The sequence below is a fragment of the Schistocerca piceifrons genome, chromosome 1 (genome assembly GCF_021461385.2).
Source record: "Schistocerca piceifrons isolate TAMUIC-IGC-003096 chromosome 1, iqSchPice1.1, whole genome shotgun sequence".
NCBI lineage: Eukaryota > Metazoa > Arthropoda > Insecta > Orthoptera > Acrididae > Schistocerca > Schistocerca piceifrons.
Genome location: NC_060138.1, coordinates 184,781,270 through 184,802,717, shown reverse-complemented (window position 1 = coordinate 184,802,717; position 21,448 = coordinate 184,781,270). Strand labels below are relative to the sequence as shown.

General features: G+C 42.3%; 1 protein-coding gene across 1 annotated transcript in view; it reads right to left on the bottom strand.

Moving 5' to 3' along the window:
- The window catches only part of LOC124789340 (active breakpoint cluster region-related protein), a 134,977-nt gene that overhangs the window by 83,569 nt on the left and 29,960 nt on the right, over positions 1 to 21,448 (bottom strand). The window contains exons 3-8 of the mRNA XM_047256665.1: positions 4,675 to 4,849; positions 3,473 to 3,580; positions 3,142 to 3,327; positions 2,652 to 2,858; positions 2,453 to 2,572; positions 2,197 to 2,319 (exon numbers count right to left, since the gene is read on the bottom strand). Of these exons, the coding sequence (XP_047112621.1) occupies positions 2,197 to 2,319; positions 2,453 to 2,572; positions 2,652 to 2,858; positions 3,142 to 3,327; positions 3,473 to 3,580; positions 4,675 to 4,849 (919 nt within the window). The remainder of the gene's footprint in view (positions 1 to 2,196; positions 2,320 to 2,452; positions 2,573 to 2,651; positions 2,859 to 3,141; positions 3,328 to 3,472; positions 3,581 to 4,674; positions 4,850 to 21,448) is intronic.

The following is a 21,448-nucleotide window of genomic DNA, read 5'->3' as shown; positions in this document are numbered from 1 at the left end:
ATTAAACAACACACACACACACACACACACACACACACACACACACACGACCACTGTCTCCAACTGTCAAGGCCAGACATGTGACTCAACATCTCTGCTATATGGTGTTTATCCTTTTCAATCAATTTTTGACAAAATATTTTAACTGGATAGATAAAAAAATCTACTTACCAAGCCGCGGCAGAAGACACATAAAAGATTTTAATTAGGCAAGATTTAGGAGCTAAGACGCTCCTCCTTCTGGCAGAAGGGTTGAAGGGAAAGGACGAGGGGTGAAGGGAAAGGACTGGAGATGTCAAGGAAAATGAGTTTATTTCGGGAAAGTCAGCCAGAGCTGTGGGCCAGGGGAGATTTGCCAGATGGGATGAGAAGGAAAGACTGATTGTTGGGGACTGCATCAGACAAGATTTGAAAACATCAGAGCTTAAAGGTGGAAGGCATGGTAACATGCAAGATTTAGATTACTGCTTAAACAATTTCCAACCCATTGTTTCATGTGTCTAATGCATAATGCAGTATCTTCCAAATGTGACATGTAGCATGTTTTGTAAATACATTAAACAGAAGTTTCTGGTGAGATTCATGTGGATTTTGGATCATCCATGGAGTATCGGGTACGCTTGCTGTACTTACGAATAAAATGTGCTTATGTAAACTACTCGTATTGCAAAAGTTTCTCTTCTGAATGTTGGTCTTTAAGGTAAGTGATGATACGAGTGGCTCGGTGGTCTAGCTGGTAGAACACTGGCCGGACATTTCAGAATCATTTCTGGGTATGGGTGGGGCTATTTCCTTGCTCCAGTCCCTCCAGGATGGCTCCATGTAAACTCAGCTCACTATCAAATCAGTAGAGGTGATCTTTACGGATGATAAAAAGTGATCGGGGCAATGAGACCACTACCCTCCCCCTCCTACTGCCGCAGTGAAGAAAGGCTGCACTCTTACAGACCAACTCCCTGGCCATGGGCTTGTGCCACAGACTTAACCTGCATATGTGATGAAAATTATAAATCCTGAAACACTATTTCAGTATTTGGATTATTTTCCTTGTGGCTGCACCTTCTCTAATTAATATCCTTATATTTAGAATTCATATTAAGTGAAAACAACCAATGAATACTTGTTCATTTAATAGTAGACCTACATCAATTTGTCTGTGGTGTGACAATATTATGAAAAGAAAAGTTGCTACTCACCATATAGTGGAGATGCAGAGTCGCAGATAGGCACAACAAAAAGATTGTCACAAATTAACACTTTCGGCCAGCAATGCCTTCGTCTAAAATAGACGACACACACACACACACACACACACACACACACACACACACACACACAACTCACCACCAGTGTGGTTTCAGTTGCCTGAGACTGCAGTCATGTGTGAGTTACATTTGCATTTGTGTGTGTGTGTGTGTGTGTGTGTGTGTGTGTTAAAGGGGGGGGGGGAGATCTATTTCCGACGAAGGACTTGCTGGCCGAAAGCTTTATTTGTGACAGTCTTTTTGTTGCGCCTATCTGCAACTCAGCATCTATGCTACATGGTGAGTAGCAACTTTCCTTTTCATAATATTTTTACATTCCATCCTGGATTTGCCATTGTTTGATTTCTGTCTGTAGCATGACATTTATTTCGTGTGAGTTGATTAAAAAACAAAAGGAGTTAAATTAAACATTAAAGAATCTCAAATAAACTCCAAGAAGCCTTAAGAAATCTCATATGATAAAAGCTATAAACCACTGTGAAGCACAGATGATACTTTCATACATGTCATCAGAGTCTTTTGTGGTGGCACAACTGAATAAAACCTTCTTGGTTTTCATGAGCTGTCCAACTCGCCTTCCGGGCACACGTCATTTTGGCCCTATCTGAATGGTGCCAGCAGCTGTAATCATAAGTATATAAGTGGGAAATAGTGCCAGTCCTGGCCGTCATTATAGTTTTACTTCTGACGACAATAGCGGAGCTAGCCATCGAAAGCTCGAGAATTTATTGGAGTTGACGCAGCTTAAAAACTGAGAAGATTTTATTCAGATACTTTCATATCTCAACCAGAAGGCTTTGTTCTAGTTGCACAATTAATGACTATTTCAAATTATAGGAGATTAAAAATTGAAAAGTCTAATGCTGCCTCTTACTGCTCTTGGTAACAATTGCACTATCCTGCTTTTCATACATTTGTAACGGAATCATACCTTGTACTTGGCACAGGCTAGAACATCATTGAAGAGGAACAAATGGCGTAATTTGCGCTGGCCATCCGAAAGTTCCACTATAAAGGAATTTTTCACAAGCCGTCTCTGGGCTCTGTCAGCTGACTAGAACAATTACAAATCCTGATATTTAGACAATGTAAACACAATGCACAATAATAAAGTTTATTTAAAGCAAACATGCCTGAGAGGAATAACATTTAATCTGGAAAAAAAAAATCCTAGCATGCATACTTACTGGAAACATTGTTTTTGTCTGGATCATGTTGAATTCATCTAAGAAATTCTGTGTCATCTTCAGCGCATCAGTTAAAGTTTTGTGATCCGGATGGGATTCTGGAGTATACCTCAGCAAATCCTGGTAAGAAATGTGAAATGCATTTGTTGACTTGTCAATTATGTGTCTGTTTACTCAAATATGTATAGAGAAAACTCACATGAAGCACTAGTGCATTCTTCTGAACACGTGCTACTGGCTTGTGTAAGAGATCCTCTAATGACAAACTCTGGCCATTAAGAGATTTAAGACGAATGTCACGTGTTATTTCTCCAAATTGTTGATTATTACTACTGCATTTCTTCACTGTTTCAGTAGCTCGAACATAATTGTGCAGGAAAGCACCATATATATTGATGTTGCTTGCCTGTGAATAAAAACATTATTAGCAACTTTTTGTTTCCAAATATGTATATTTTTTAAAGTCTATTTCATGAGTAATTACATGTTCTTAAAGATACATATTTAGAGTTTTGAAAGGAAACTTAAGCAGAAGACAGTTTGCACACAAGTGGCTAGATGTTGATCAAGCAAGTCCACAAAATTGAAAAGTAAATGGGATGTAGAAGTGACAGCTCAATTAAGAACCAGGAACTGGAAGCATGTCCATTTAAAATATTATTACAAGTTCTGCTTCACTTCAAGATTACCATGATTCGAAAATGATCACCAATGGTAAGCCTTCCATCCCAGTTCTGAGTACGTCTTTTAAGCCCTTCCAGAAATCTGCTGTGAAGGCTGTGTAAATCTGGAACCTTGTAAAAAATGGTGTTGAATTCTTCTTCTGATATGACTGGCTGTGACGTTGTCAGTGTTGCTTTGATGGCTTTCATGTACTGAAAAATGAAGAAATAACACATCAGTAGCGAAATAGGTAAACATTTAAATCAAGTAGTTATGGAGGCAAAATAACAATAACAACAACAACAACAATAATAATAATAATAATAATAATTTTATGGAAACACTTTCAGAACTAACCTGTAGCATAACATTCAAACATTCCAGGTATATCGTTTCGCTTTCTATGATACTCGATATTATACACCGATACATGGTCATCCTCTCAGCTTCAGCTTTATTTGCTTCCTGCAAAACAAAGATTATGTAAGTTATGCCACAATGCCAAATAGTAGTGTACTGTAAACAGAAATTTAAGCAATCTTGTTTCAAAAATTAAGATTCAAAAAATACATGTCGGAACACTACTGACGGCCCTCTTATTCACAATGAACTGATGGGAACAGTACTAGTCACAGAATGTGTGATGAGGCTCAGAAAACAAAGACAATGGAATTGCCTTGTCAGATGATTTCCAGTTAGAGTACTATAGTAAAATGTACAGGAAAAAAATTCAGTATAGGTTTGGTTGTGTTCCTACCATACTTATTAACACTCCAGCACCAGATGGCCAATTGGTTCAGCTTAATTTACCCTAACTGTTCATGAAACTAGATATGCAAATGAAGCTTACAGACCCCTTATAATACTATTTTCTCCCCATTGTTCTTCTGGCATGTAAGTAACATTTTGTGTGGCTCCCTATAGATAAACTGATTTACTAACATAAATGAAGACCTGAATGTCACATATTCACCACATTTGCTTCATCTCTGAAATTTGATGAGCAACAAAGTGAATATGGACCTCATTGATGAATTACTTTCTTTTTCTTTATTTTGTATAACAAAAGCAGCTGCGAAAACTAAAAGTAGGTAAAGTGGATAAGTTATAACACAGGAAATCTCAATAATGAATGAGTGAAGCAAATGTTAAAAATTTCCACTGATATATTAGATAGCAAAGACAGCAATAAATATGAAAGAAAAGAGCAGTATTCCACTGTTGCATGTATTGGGGAAAATAAAATAAAAGATACAAAAATCAATTAAAAATTAAAAAATGTATTTTTTATTTCCTTCTTATTTAGGCCACTTGTGTCTACTTTCACCTAACATCCTATCCGAAAATCTTAATTGAACCCCTGTAAAGTCTTGTTTCCAATATTTTCCATTCTCTTTGTCAGATGAAGAAATTTCTAGTTCTAAATGTTACCGTTTTGCAGACTATTTTTCTTGCTGCTACCACTCTGTGATAAGGCTATAAATATCTTCATTTGACTGCAGCAATTTAAATAAAAATAAAAAAAAAGCTTTGCATTTTACAATAGATTTTTGTCATACCTGAAATGAAGCTTTTTTATTTGATTCTAGTGATGAACTACTGGCATAAGAAATATTGCTAATAACATCATCTGTTGCTTCAGTGTCCATTGATATTGTTCGCATCAGGATTGGAGCATCTATTTCGTCTTCAGATTCAACTGAACTGCTCCGATTTTCAGTGGCACTATGATGTCTACAAAAAAAGAGAAATAAATAAAAACACACATAAATTGTCCAGTCTTTAAAGAAACAGGAAACTTATATATTATGACCTATTATTTTACTACCATTCACAAAATTCTTTGTCCATATTTCACTTTCTATACAGCCATTATCTACTTTGGCTAAAAAGTAAATGAAGGTAAACAGTTTTTCACCGTCAGTCCTTAGGCTTAATGGAAACCCAAATATTCTGTGTAGCAAATTAAACTCATGTTCAGAAAAAGCAGTACACCCTCAATGACAGGAGATAGGATGTTCACGTTCACAGGAAATGTACATAATATGTTATGCAGAAATGATTACATTTGAAGAATGGTAGCCCATGGGTTCAAGGTCAACGTCAATATCACGATGCAACAGCACCTACTGGTAAAATGTGCCTGCGACTCTCATTGTCACTATAAACCAAAGGTAATGGATCAGTGTGACTGGAGAAGACATGCAGGACATCTTACAGGCATATGCACAAACCATACCGTCAAATCAGTGAGTGATGCATCTAAGCAGGGAAGGGCTGCTTGTATGGGATGGAGTGTTTTGGCAGCGAACGGGTGTGTGCAGAATAGTTCATGGAAGGTCACAAAAATGAACAGAGTTGGTCAGGTCCCACCACCACACCACCCCAGTGAAGATCGACACATCACCCGAATGGTGTAACAGGGCCAATCTGTGTCCTCCTCAGCTCTGACGCAAAAGCGGAATAGTGTAACAGATTTTACACTATCAGGGTGATGGTCAGTCACCGTTCCCTATGGCATGATTATGTGCTTGTCGTCCACTTCTCCACCTACCTTTGACAAGGGTACAGAAACATGCCACATGGCAATGGAGTATGGAACAATGTCACTAGAAACAGGAATGGCATTATATAGGGTTTCTGGATGAATCCAGGTTCTGTTTGAAAATGATGGCCACATTTTGGTTCACCGCAGACAAGGATAATGGCATCCTGTGAGTGCATTCGCATAAGACATACAGCAATGACTCTGGGCCTTTTAGTGTTGAGTGCTATTGTGTACAACCAGAAATCACAGTTGGTGGGTGTCCAGGGCACTATGACCAGTGTGACCTACAAGAATAACATCCTGTGACCCTTAGCCATACCCTTTCTGCACCACACCCCAAAGCCATTTTTCAGAAAGACAATGCGCACCCACATGTTGGTGCACAAACACATATTTTCTTGGTGTCACAGGATGCCAGTCTTTTACTCTGGCTCGCCACATCACCAGACTTGCCGCCAATCGAAAATGTGTGGAATATGGTAAAATGATGGATGCAGTGTTATGACCCAGGGCCAACTACCACAGATGAACTTTGAAACCAGGTGCATACAGCATGGATGTCTATACCACAGGACACCATTTGTAGCTTGTAAGTGTCGACATCATCACACATAGAACAGTTATCAGGGAACATGGCGCACCCTGGGCCTACTAGGTAACAGTGCAAATGCTGAACTGTGGTGACTGAATGCTAATCATTTCTGCAGAACATACTAATGTACAGTTCTGTTTTTTCTCAACATGAGTGTATATTATTTACACTATTTCACATTTTATGGTCAATGGCTAAGTTTCTATTCAGAATACTTCCCTTACACACCTAAATGAATGGGGTATGGTGATCAGAACTGTGATTTGTAAATGAAGTACTGAAGGCTTACTGTGACTACTTTCCTTTGCAAGAATGTTTGACTTAAAACTATGAAATGAGTACATATAATTATACTTAAGAGCTCAATACAAGTTATTAGCATAAAATATATAGCTGCCACTGGGCATGATAAAAATTTGAACTATTTCGGTGTGTCAAATTGTTCTGCATGGTGCAACACAATTGGAGGGTTGCTGTTACATCTGTCACTGCTTTATTCCTTTTCCAAACCCATATACAGGGTGGTACATGAAATGTGTTACCAACTGTTTCTTTCACAAGTTATGACGCACATTAGATATCCCGCTGGGATCTCTACAGCAGTACCAGCAGAGCTTGGAAAAACAAATGAGTTACGAAATGACGTGTAATAAACGATACTGCCGCTAGGAGACTAGTAAGCAGCAATGGCTGACAATGGAAGACTGACGACACAGCAACGATCGGCAATTGTGTTACTTTTTCATGAAACGAAAAGCCTTGTTGTGACTCAGAGGCGTTTTCGACAACAGTTTAACACACGATGGGTCCCTTGCAAGAAGACCATCCACAGGTTGTATGATAAATTTGTACAGGAAGGAACAGTATTGGAAGCGAAGCGACGTCGACCTAAGCCTGTTTGTTCACTGGAGAATATTGAAGTGGTACGAGTTGCTGTACAGAGAAGTCCCGGGAAATCGCGTAGAAAGGCAGCAGTGCAACTGGGAATATCCAGACACTCCGTTCAATGCATTCTTAAAAGTGACCTCCATATGTACCCATACAAGATAACCTGTGCACAGAAGCTCACTGAAGCACACAAGCAGCAGAGACTACTGTTTACTCAGTGGGCAGAGGATAGGGAAGAAACTCTCAACAACATTTGGTTTTCAGATGAGGCGCATTTTCGTTTAGATGGTGTGGTTAATATACAAAATGTATGCTTTTGGGCCATTGAAAACCCACAAGTGCTTCATGAACGACAACATTATGCTCCGAGGATTACAGCGTGGACAGCAATTGCCAGTCATGGAATTATTGGAGCCTTTTTCTTTGAAGAAACTGTGAACAGCGAGCGTTACTTGAGCATGCTTCGCAATAGCTTCATTCCACAGCTTCTTGGTACTGCCTTGCCCTTCAACACACAGTGGTTCGTGCAAGATGGAGCAAGGCCACATACTGCAAACACTGTGTTGGAGATTTTACACGAGCATTTCGACATGCGGATCATTTCACTCAGGTTTCCAGGTCGCTTCAGTGACGGACAAAATTGGCCCCCCAATAGTCCAGACCTCAATCCATGTGACTTTTTTTCTTTGTGGGTACCTAAAGGGAAAAATTTTCCCGAAACGTCCACGTGATTTAATGGAGCTCAGAAGACTTATTCTTCAAGCTTGCAGTGAAATTACGGAAGACATGTGCCGTAGGGTAATCACTAACTTCAGTGTTCGTTTGAAGGAAGTTATGAAATGAAATGGTGGACATATTGAGCATGTGCTGAGTTAGAACAAATCTCCATGGACAGCTCTTCATTGTAGTATATGTTCCTTTCAGATTGTATTGACAATAAAGTTTATATTCAAAAACAAAACGGTAACGCATTTCATGCACCACCCTGTATTTCCAATTAATGAGTTTGGAAAGGAGTATTTTACATCTTCCCATCAGTCACATTACTGCTTTTTGTTTTAGTTAGTGTAAGTAAATACATCATCTCTCTTATTATTTAAAGGCAGTGATGTTTTCCTTCAAATTGTTGCTAACTTTTTCAGATTTTTCTATTTGTATTTTAAAACAGAATTTCTTCCACAAAAATAAACTTCATTAACTACAGGCATGTGGCCTATACACTCGTGCTCAAAATTATTGTAACATCATGAAGTAGACACAACAAGTGAATAATATTTAGGTTACATGTCAGTACTGTTGACAGAATAGGCGATTCTCATTTAAAGTTTGAGACCTCAAATCAGAAGGGTTTAAATTATTGCTAAGGTATTACTTAGCATACTGCAATAATCTGATAGTATAACTCAGTTTCTCTGACATCTCTTTAGCAATTGCTCATTGCAAAAATTTTTGCACACTGTTTCCACTTTTTTAACAGTTGAAGTGTTTCCTGCAAAAAGGAGGTAGTTACTCCCAGGAGATTCTGGAGTTACATGCTGTATCTTACATTTTAAAAAATCCCTGTTTGTTCTACGCAAGAAAGATGTAGCTCCAGTCTTTAGTACTATTGTTACGGCTGTGTTTCCCATTATTTTGTTGCCAGAAAGAAACAGCTTCTAGAGCTACCTCTTTATTGTATCAGACAACTAATATGGCATGGTTGGTTCGTTTAAAAGAGGAGAGAAAGGACCAAACTACGAGGTCATCGGTCCCTTGTTCCTAATAAAACAATGCCACAAGTGTGAGAATAAAACAGACTTGACATATAACACAAAACAGAAAGAAAGGAAAACCTATAAGAACGAAGGAAAGGCAACAAACACTAAAAGGAACAAAAGAGGACAAGAAAACAACAGAGACGCTAGAAACAGAAGATAGTAAAACAAGAAACCAGTTTACAGTGGCTGCCCGACCACGAGAATAAAAAGGAAAAGCCAGCCACTCTGCAACACATTAAAACCTCCACCCTAAAAGCACTAGGGTGGAGGACACAGAAGCACAAAGGACATGCTCTAAAACATAGATAAAATGATAAAACCCACGAATAAAACATAAAACTAAATCAGCCAATGAAGCATTGTAAAATAAAATGAGAGGCAATGAGTCCAGTAACCCAAGATTTCGTTTCTGGGCAGTCAAAGTGGGACACTGCACCAGAATATGGGACACTGTCAACCGGGCACTGCATCGACAGTGAGGCGGGTCTTCACAGTGCAAGAGGTAGCCGTGGGTCGCCCAAGCGTGGCCAATGCTGAGCCCGCAGAGGATAACTGATTCCCTGCGAGAGGCCCGCATGAAAGACTTCCACACATTCGAAGTCTCCTTAATGACACGCAGTTTGTTGTGCGTACTGTTATGCCATTCTGTCTCCCAAAGCCAAAAACCCCTGCAGCGTAAGTCAGAACGCAGATCAGGTTCAGAGATGCCCATCTCCAGAAGTGGTTTCGCGTAGCCAGTTTGGCCAGCTTGTCGGCAAGTTCGTTGCCAGCAATGCCGACATGTCCTGGGGCACACACAAACACCACTGAATGACCTGACTGTTCCAGGGCAGAGATGGCATCTGGATGGTCGCTATCAAAGGATGACGAGGATAGCACTGGTCGAGAGCTTGTAGGCTGCTCAAGGAGTCAGTACACAGAAGAAACAATTCCTTGGGGCATGCACGGCTATTCTGAAGTGCACGAGGCACGAGATATGGCCACCAGCTCTACAGTGAATACACTGCAGTCATCAGGCAAGTAATGCTGTTCAATATGGCCTCTGTGGACAAAGGCGAAGCCAACATTACCATAAGCCATCGAGCAGTCGGTGTAAACCACTTCAGAACTCCGGACCCCTTCAAGAATCGAGAGGAAATGACAGCAGAGTGTCACAAGGTTAACAGAGTCCTTAGCGCCACATGAAAGGTCTTGGCGAAGCTTCGGCCTACAGCTACACCATGGAGGTGTATGTGAATGGACCTCGAGGACATGTGGTGAAAGGAAGGGCTCCAGTTCGGACAGAAGTGATCCCATGCGAACCACAATCGTTAGCCCTGACCTGCACCGCCTACGCGGGAGGTGAACCGCCGTGGTTGGGAAAAGAAGACAGTAATTAGGATGTTCAGGAGAGCTATGAATGCGTGAAATGTAACTGGCGAGCAGTTGTGCACATCTGATCTTCAATGGAAGGAATCCAACCTCCACCAGCACGCTTATCACCGGACTCATCCTAAAAGCTCCTGTCGCTAGTCTAACTCCGCAATGGTGCAACGGGTCAAGCAAATGCAAAGCTGAGGGTGCCGCCGAACCACAAATCACACTCCCATTGTCAAGGCGGGATTGAACAAGGGCTCTGTACAGCTGCAGTAGCATGGAGTGATCTGCACCTCAGTTGGTGTTGCTCAGGCAGCGGAGGGCATTGAGGTGCTGCCAACACTCCTATTTAAGCTTACGAAGATGAGGAAGCCAAGTCAAATGAGTGTCGAAAACCAGACCTAAGAATTGGTATGTCTCCATTACAGTGAGTGGATTGTCATTAAGGTAAAGTTCTGGGTCCAGATGAACGATACGACGCCGAAAGAAATGCATGACACACGTACAGAGACGCACGAGACATGTCTTCATGGCGGAAAACTGGAAGCCATGGGGTAGAGCCCATGACTACGCCTTGTGAATGGCTCCCTGTAGGCGATGCTCCAGTACGGAGCAGCAGTACGAAATGCAGAAGTCATCCGTATACAGAGAAGGTGAGACGGAGGGTCTGACAGCTGCTGTTAGACCGTTAATGGCCACTAAAAATAGAGAGACACTTAATACAGGGTCCTGCGGGACTCCATTCCCCTGGATATGGGCAGAACTATGGGAGACGCCAACTTGGACATGGAAAGTACAGAGCGACAGGACGTTTTGGATAAAAAGCGGGAGCAGGTTGTCTCGTAAGCTTTACGTAAGTCAAAAAAGACGGCAATCAGGTATTGGCACCTGGAAAGGACTGTTCGGATGGCAGACTCAAGGGACACAAGATTATCAGTGGTAGAGCGACCCTGGCGAAAGCCCCACTGACATGGGGCCAGTAGGCCATGTGACTCCAGGACCGAACCCAACCACCGACACACCCTACGTTCCAGCAGCTTACAAAGAATGTTGGTGAGGCTGCTGGGCTGATAGCTATCCACATCAAGTGGGTCTTCACCGGGTTTGAGCACCAGAATGACGGTGCTCTCCCGCGACTGCAATGGAAAGATGCCATCGCGCCAGATAAGGTTGAAGATGACGAGGATATGTCACTTGTAGTCAAATGAGAGATGTTTAATCATCTGACTAAGGATCCGATTGATAAATCAATGGCCGAGTAATTACCATGAGCCACACTGAAGTGTGTGGCGGACCCAGTATTTAAGAGGCAGAGGTCGAACTGAGACAGTAAAGTTTCGACATCTCTGCCTCTGCCAGGAAGCATGGTGCCACCCCACAAGCAGTTATTGGCGTTAAAATCTCCCAAAAGTAGGAAAGGTTTAGGGAGTTCATCAATCAGTGCACCTAATACATTCAGGGGTACTGCACCATCTGAAGGAAGATATACGTTGCAGTTATTTCCTGTGTTGTCCTCATTCTGGCAGCCACAGCTTCAAGAGGGGTTTGAAGGGGCATAGTTTCACTACAGATGAGTTTAGGACATAATGCAAACTCCACCTGACACCTTATTATAGTCGCTACAGTTCCTGTAATATCTCTTATAGCCGCGAAGGACGGGTCCACACTGCCGGGGACCAGCTTTCCTGGATGGCAATGCAGAAAGCAAGTGTAAAGCTTAACAGCTGCCATACCTCAGCCAGGCTGAGGAAAAAACCGCCGCAATTCCATTGGAGGATGACGAGACTGGGAAGGCATGGAACATTCAATGAGGCAGTTTACACCTCAGAGTCACCTGCTGCCACCGACTTATTGCCTGAGCAGTCTATATACATTGTGTCTGAGGGTCTGGCGAGATATAGGTCCTCAGTGGATGCCAGAATCTACACCCCATCCTCAGACGCAGAGCTTGTAGGTAGCGGTGGTGTGGGTGCAGCCACAATTTCCTTGGTCTTAGGGGTCTTCTTTTTGGATTTCTCTCACTGCTTCTTGGATTTCCCTGTCTGGGAGGACTTCACTGGCTCGGTCTCCAGGACTGAGGATGAGCATAAATCCCTACGACCAGCTGCTTTTGAGCTTTTCAGCCACTGGCGGGTGTCATCTTTCCCACTAGCAGAAACCTGGGAAGGGAGTGATTCAAGGAACCCATTCCTGGCGAGAGAAGCCGAAGAAGACTTATGCTTCTCTGGCTTAGAAGTGGGGACGGATGTCCCCGATGGTTGGGGGGGATGTTGCTCCTGAAGTAGGTGGTGAGGGAGCAACAGGGAGGGAAATGCCCCTCACCATCAAGTGGGCAGGTGTAGCCATCCAGCTCAGAGGTCACTGGGGCTGGCGGAGCTGAAGGTGCCAGAACTGTTGTAGCAGCAGCATAAGACGATGTCATACGTACAGGATGCACGAGTTCAAATTTTCTCTTAGCCTCAGTGTAGGTCAGTCGGTCCAGGGTCTTGGACTTGATTTTCCTTCCTTTCTCAAGAATCCTGCAGTCTGGAGAGCAAGGCAAATGGTGCTCTCCCCAGTTGACACAGATGGGAGGCGGGGCACATGGAGTATTGGGATGTGATGGGCATCCCCTATCTCGACATGTGATGCTGGAAGTACAGCGGGAAGACATACGGCCAAACTTCCAGCACTTAAAGCACCACACCAGGGGAGGGATACAGGGATTTACATCACAGCGGTAAACCAACACCGTGACCTTCTTGGGCAAATGTATCACTCTTGAAGGCCAAGATGAAGGCACCAGTGGCAACCTGATTACCCCTCTGACCATGGTGGACATGCCGGACGAAATGTACACCTCGCCACTCTAAATTGGCGCGCAGCTCACCGTCAGACTGAAAAGAAGGTCCCTGTGATACATGATACACTGGACCATATTTAAGTTCTTATAGGGCGTCACAAGCGAGTAACATCTGTGACTGGGCACAGGATGCTGTTTGATCAAGACTGACCTAGATCTCATTTTGGACAATCCCTCCATCTCCCCAAACTTGTCCTCTAAATGCTCAACAAAGAACTGAGGCTTCGTCGTCATGAAAGATTCCCCATCAGCTCTCAAACATACAAGGTACTGGGGCGAATAAGATCCACTGCTATCCTTAACCTGACATTCCTCCCATGACGTGGGCAGGGAGCGGTCGTACTTCTGTGCGTTGAAGTGAGCTCATGAAAGCTTAGAGACTGCTGGTGTTTCACCACCGACAAGAGATGATGGACAACGCTTCATCATGTGTCATCCAGCCTGATGCCACCCACTCCGACCAGGGGCCCTCCCAACGGGTGCCACCCAACAGCAGCAAAGGCCACCTGGCAGGATGACCATTGCTGGGAGTTCCATTGATCCAGGGGGATGGGCATCTACCCATTGGCATAAGTGGGGAGTTAATGGTGCAGGCATTAGCAGAGCGATTCCTGTGTGGTCAGGGGGCTACAACCAACAGGGTACATGGCGGCCCCACCACAATGGACTGGCTACCATGCTGGATATCGGGTGCAAAGAAGTCCATGGTCATCGTCGACGCAGAAAGCATAGTGGAAAATGCACCTAGGAAGGTGTCCTCGCCCAAGAGATGGAGAGTGAGCGGGACTGAAATGCAACGAAAAGAAAGTGGGCTAAAGATCTCAATGCACGATGGACACGATGCACCTTGTAAGGCACCCTTCCCCAACTGGCTCGCCCTTCAGGAAAATTTTGAAGAACGGAGGTCAAACACTACAGGGGACCATTACATAAAGGCCAAAACGTGTGAAACTCCTTTTAGTTGCCTCTTATGACAGACAAGAATACCTCGGGCCTAGTCTTAGCCCCGGACTCACAGGGGGAAATATGGCTCATTTACAGAATGTTATGCAAGTGGTATTAACTGTAAAGGAATATTTTCAGATGTCTCTCATGTTCTCGGTTTCAATAAACATAATAGTGGATTCAGAGAATGAGTGATTTGCAAATGTAACGACTATTTAGCTGTGGGTCTTACAATTTATATTAGCCAGCTGATGGAGGACAAATCACTTGTAGTAAAGATGGTGCAACAACCTGTTCAGGAAAAACTGAACAGTTTTTAAATCTAGGAAATGGAAAGGAAATGTCTGAACAATATCTAAAAATCTGTACACGCAAAAAATAAAATTACAATGTATATTCTGTTAGTGGTTTGTCAAGAGGCATTTGCATCGTTTTATGGCATTTCTTGCAAATGTGGTGACAATATTGTGAGTCACATGTACCAAAATAAAGCAGTGACTTCAAAGCCAGATGGTCAAGGATAACATAAATATCAACAAAATGAGGTATGCTTGACTAAAAGAGAATTTCACTACAGTAGGAAAGGTAAAGTTAAAAGAGCTGCAGATATGACACAGCTAATATACAGGTGGTACCTAGAAAAACACCACAGGTTCCCTGAATTGTAAGGTTTGTACTTTCAATGTTTCAACACAAAGTTTATGCTCCCATTTGGCAATCCTAAGCTGGATACCTGTCATAAGTGTGAGAGCATAGAAAAATAACTCTGCTCACCGCCCATCAGAGAGGGTAGAAGCAAGGAGCTGAACAACCAAAAAGCAACACATCCAACTAATGCACAAATATTTCTTTAAGACAAACTTAAAAGAAAAGCAAGCACTTAACAGTGCAAGGATGGATGGCAATGTTGGAATGTTCAACATCCAAATAAGGTTTCTCTTTAACACGAATCAAACTTCAGGGAGCACACTCCCACTTACAATAGCAAAATGTATAGACACAACTTAACTAAATGGAACAGTCCATGAGTGTACTGGTTAATAGTGTCAGTTGGCACAATATTTTGGCAATCAGAAATTTTTCATCATTATCAGGTGTGTTGATGAAATGACCTACTGGGGGCATACGGCAAACTTTTATCACCTTCCCCTGTGGCTGCCCTTTACGTGATCTGTGTCCAAGGACGTGCACTGGTGGCCAAAGAGGTGATGGCATCACCATCTGTGACCAGCGAGACCCGGTGGGGTACTTTGGCTGTCGTAGCATAGAAAATTTAATAGTCATGGGTGACTGGAATTCGTCAGTAGAAAAGGGAGAGAAGGAAACATAGTAGGTGAATATGGATTGGGGGGAAGAAATGAAAGAGGAAGCCGCCTTGTAGAATTTTGCACAGAGCATAACTTAATCATAGCTAACACTTGGTTCAAGAATCATGAAAGAAGGTTGTATACCTGGACGAATCCTGGAGATACTAAAGGGTATCAGATAGATTACATAATGGTAAGACAGAGATTTAGGAAGCAGGTTTTAAATTGTAAGACATTTCCAGGGGCAGATGTGGATTCTGACCACAATCTATTGGTTATGAACTGCAGATTGAAACTGAAGAAACTGCAAAAAGGCGGGAATTTAAGGAGATGGGACTTGGATAAATTGAAAGAACCAGAGGTTGTAGAGAGTTTCAGGAAGAGCATAAGGGAACAATTGACAGGAATGGGGGAAAGAAATACAGTAGAAGAAGAATGGGTAGCTCTGAGGGATGAAGTAGTGAAGGCAGCAGAGGATCAAGTAGGTAAAAAGACAAGGGCTAATAGAAATCCTTGGGTAACAGAAGAAATATTGAATTCAATTGATGAAAGGAGAAAATATAAAAATGCAGTAAATGAAGTAGGCAAAAAGGAATACAAACGTCTCAAAAATGAGATCGACAGGAAGTGCAAAATGGCTAAGCAGGGATGGCTAGAGGACAAATGTAAGGATGTAGAGGCTTGTCTCACTAGGGGTAAGATAGATACTGCCTACAGGAAAATTAAAGAGACCTTTGGAGAGAAGAGAACCACTTGTATGAATATCAAGAGCTCAGACGGCAACCCAGTTCTAAGCAAAGAAGGGAAGGCAGAAAGGTGGAAGGAGTATATAGAGGGTTTATACAAGGGCAATGTACTTGAGGACAATATTATGGAAATGGAAGAGGATGTAGAGGAAGATGAAATGGGAGATAAGATACTGCGTGAAGAGTTTGACAGAGCACTGAAAGACCTGAGTCGAAACAAGGCCCCGGGAGTAGACAACATTCCATTAGAACTACTGATGGCCTTGGGAGAGCCAGTCATGACAAAACTCTACCATCTGGTGAGCAAGATGTATGAGACAGGCGAAATACCCACAGACGTCAAGAAGAATATAATAATTCCAATCCCAAAGAAAGCAGGTGTTGACAGATGTGAAAATTACCGAACTATCAGTTTAATAAGTCACAGCTGCAAAATACTAACGCGAATTCTTTACAGATGAATGGAAAAACTGGTAGAAGCGTACCTCGGGGAAGATCAGTTTGGATTCCGTAGAAATGTTGGAACACGTGAGGCAATACTAACCTTACGACTTATCTTAGAAGAAAGATTAAGAAAGGGCAAACCTACGTTTCTAGCATTTGTAGACTTAGAGAAAGCTTTTGACAACGTTAACTGGAATACTCTCTTTCAAATTCTGAAGGTGGCAGGGGTAAAATACAGGGAGCGAAAGGCTATTTACAATTTGTACAGAAACCAGATGGCAGTTATAAGAGACGAGGGGTATGAAAGGGAAGCAGTGGTTGGGAAGGGAGTGAGACAGGGTTGTAGACTATCCCTGATGTTATTCAATCTGTATATTGAGCAAGCAATAAAGGAAACAAAAGAAAAGTTCGGAGTAGGTATTAAAATTCATGGAGAAGAAGTAAAAACTTTGAGGTTCGCCGATGACATTGTAATTCTGTCAGAGACAGCAAAGGACTTGGAAGAGCAGGTGAACGGAATGGACAGTGTCTTGAAAGGAGGATATAAGATGAACATCAACAAAAGCAAAACGAGGATAATGGAATGTAGTCAAATTAAATTGGGTGATGCTGAGGGGATTAGATTAGGAAATGAGACACTTAAAGTAGTAAAGGAGTTTTGCTATTTAGGGAGTAAAATAGCTGATGATGGTCGAAGTAGAGAGGATATAAAATGTAGACTGGCAATGGCAAGGAAATCGTTTCTGAATAAGAGAAATTTGTTAACATCGAGTATAGATTTAAGTGTCAGGAAGTCGTTTCTGAAAGTATTTGTATGGAGTGTAGCCATGTATGGAAGTGAAACATGGACGATAACCAGTTTGGACAAGAAGAGAATAGAAGCTTTCGAAATGTGGTGCTACAGAAGAATGCTGAAGATAAGGTGGGTAGATCACGTAACTAATGAGGAGGTATTGAATAGGATTGGGGAGAAGAGAAGTTTGTGGCACAACTTGACTAGAAGAAGGGATCGGTTGGTAGGACATGTTTTGAGGCATCAAGGGATCACAAATTTAGCATTGAAGGGCAGCGTGGAGGGTAAAAATCATAGAGGGAGACCAAGAGATGAATACACTAAGCAGATTCAGAAGGATGTAGGTTGCAGTAGGTACTGGGAGATGAAGAAGCTTGCACAGGATAGAATAGCATGGAGAGCTGCATCAAACCAGTCTCAGGACTGAAGACCACAACAACAACAACAGCATAGATGTAGGCACTCTGTCCACCACCTCTTTGTGTTTGCTTAATTAGACCAAACACTGGTTCCCAAGCCTTGTTGAGACTACAGCCACAGTCCCAGCTGATAAGACTGTCCCTGGAATGTATTTTGATAGCCTGTTTGACAATGTTGTCCCAGCTATATCTGGCAAGGCACCCTGGCAGTGGAAGCATAGATGTAGGCACTCTGTCCACCAGCTTCTTGTGTCTGCAGTGTCTTCTTAATTAGACTAAACACTGGTTCTCAAGCCTTGAGACCAGAGCCACAGTCTCAGATGAAGAGACTATGCCTGGAGTGCATTTCGATGGCATCTCTGACAATGTTGTCCCAGCATTTCAATGTCTGGGATAGTGTCATTACTCTTTAGAGGAGCCACCAAACTATGTGCCCAGAACAATCATCAACTGAGACTATGGGATAGCCTCAGCAAGGGTGGAAACCGTCAGTGGGTCTAATTAAGAAGACACTTGGCAAACAAGTTGGTGATCATGGCAACCACACTACTGCAGCCACTGCACTCCGCCAGTGTCATTGCCACAGACAGTGACATAACTGCGACTTCGGCCACCAATATGACCCTAAGTTGAGGACCGAATATGGAGTGGTCCACATGGGGAAGGGCTATACGTTGGCTGTGCATCTCCAAGAGGTCAACTTGCAAGGGCACCTGACAATGGTCACATGGCTGATCACTGAAATGTGGTGTCTATGGTGATGTGGATCTGTTCAATACTGTGAACCAGCAGTACACATGTGGGCTGTTGAATCAACCAATACATTGGGAGAATATGAAGAATCATATAATGTAATTAGTCAACAAATGTGTCACTCAAAATGATAAATAATAATTATAAGAGATACTTGGAAATGATTGAAAGCTAATTTTGTTTGTACAGTCAAAATAAATGCAGTATTTCACTTGAAATTTTTGTTATATACAAAATTATGATTGTCAACCCGTGATATTTTGTGAAATTTATTTCTTAAAAATAGACAGCACATTTGTTTTGCAGCAAGAAACAGGTAGGTTCCACAATAAGATGTGTGGTACAAGATTTGGAAGATATATTTTTGAGTGAAAATACTGTTCTAGTACATAAGAACCATTAAGCAACTTCATTAGAAAAAAATTCTCACACAACTTAGAATTCTAATTTTTTAAGAGTTGTTTTTTGGGTTACTGAAGACTTAGAAACAGAAGCTGCCTAATGTTTTCTGCAGAGACTTGAGTTATTACTTCACATGTGCCTTGCATACACAAAACAATGAACAATATTTAATACACACTATCAGCCTTCGGTCTAAAGATGTTACCAATTTACTGAGCAATATGACTGACGTGCTGTGAAGACGAGACCTTCTCCTCTACACATTTATTATTGTCTTTTTGTTGTTACTAACCTTTTTTAAAGCAGGTTTTTGGCAATGCTTGTAGCACTGAAACGAAACAACAGCTATATCCTGCAGCAAAATATATCCCTGTGACAAGAGCTAATAGTCTTCCACAGAAGCATGTATCCGCATAGTAAACAGCAAGACACTATCATCTACTGCTGGAAGGGGAGATGTGTTCATACACTCATGAAGTGGGAGGAAAAAGAAAAGATAAACTGCTATATGTTTAGCAACCAGAAAAAGTCACTATTGAGAGGGGGAAACAACCACAATGAAATGAGGAAAGAGCCTGGAGCAACTCTGAGACCTGGGAGGTGGGCAAATAAAGCACAAGAGGCACAAAAGTGCAAAGTGCCAACGTGGAAGTACTGTATTATTACAACTAGAACACAGCCACAGACCTTAATCTGAGGAAGAAATTTCTAAGAATGTACATCTGGAGCACAGCATTGTATGGTAGTGGATTATGGACTACAGGAAAACCATAAAAGACAAGATTCAAAGCAGGTAAGATGTGTAACAGATGGATGCTGAACATTGAGTAAGATAACAAATGGGAAGATCCTCTGCAGAAATGGCAAGGGAAGAAGTTGTAGAAAATACTGAGAAAGAATGGTATGACAGGATGTACAGGGTGTTTCAAAAATGACCGGTATATTTGAAACGGCAATAAAAACTAAACGAGCAGCAATAGAAATACACCGTTTGTTGCAATATGCTTGGGACAACAATACATTTTCAGGCGGACAAACTTTCGAAATTACAGTAGTTACAATTTTCAACAACAGATGGCGCTGCAAGTGATGTGAAAGATATAGAAAACAACGCAGTCTGTGGGTGCGCCATTCTGTACGTCGTCTTTCTGCTGTAAGCGTGTGCTGTTCACAACGTGCAAGTGTGCTGTGGACAACATGGTTTATTCCTTAGAACATAGGATTTTTCTGGTGTTGGAATTCCACCGCCTAGAACACAGTGTTGTTGCAACAAGACGAAGTTTTCAACGGAGGTTTAATGTAACCAAAGGACCGAAAAGCGATACAATAAAGGATCTGTTTGACAAATTTCAACGGACTGGGAACGTGACGGATGAACGTGCTGGAAAGGTTGGGGGACTGCGTACGGCAACCAGAAGGCAACGCGCAGCTAGTGCAGCAGGTGATCCAACAGTGGCCTCGGGTTTCCGTTCGCCGTGTTGCAGCTGCGGTCCAAATGACGCCAACGTCCACATATCGTCTCATGCGCCAGAGTTTACACCTCTATCCATACAAAATTCAAACGCGGCAACCCCTCAGCGCCGCTACCATTGCTGCACGAGAGACATTCGCTAACGATATAGTGCACAGGATTGATGACGGCGATATGCATGTGGGCAGCATTTGGTTTACTGACGAAGCTTATTTTTACCTGGATGGCTTCGTCAATAAACAGAACTGGCGCATATGGGGAACCGAAAAGCCCCATGTTGCAGTCCCATCGTCCCTGCATCCTCAAAAAGTACTGGTCTGGGCCGCCATTTCTTCCAAAGGAATCAGTGGCCCATTTTTCAGATCCGAAACGATTACTGCATCATGCTATCTGGACATTCTTCGTGAATTTGTGGCGGTACAAACTGCCTTAGACGACACTGCAAACACCTCGTGGTTTATGCACGATGGTGCCCGGCCACATCGCACGGCCGACGTCTTTAATTTCCTGAATGAATATTTCGATGATCGTGTGATTGCTTTGGGCTATCCGAAACATACAGGAGGCGGCGTGGATTGGCCTCCCTATTCGCTAGACATGAACCCCTGTGACTTCTTTCTGTGGGGACACTTGAAAGACCAGGTGTACCGCCAGAATCCAGAAACAATTGAACAGCTGAAGCAGTACATCTCATCTGCATGTGAAGCCATTCCGCCAGACACGTTGTCAAAGGTTTCGGATAATTTCATTCAGAGACTACGCCATATTATTGCTACGCATGGTGGATATGTGGAAAATATCATACTATAGAGTTTCCCAGACCGCAGCGCCATCTGTTGTTGACAATTGTAACTACTGTAATTTCGAAAGTTTGTCTGCCTGAAAATGTACTGTTGTCCCAAGCATATTGCAACAAACGGTGTATTTCTATCGCTGCTCATTTAGTTTTTATTACCGTTTCAAATATACCGGTCATTTTTGAAACACCCTGTATGTGAAGACATGGAATAACTTCCATGCTACCCTAGGGCACAAACTGTATGGGACGACAAGGATTGACATACATCCAA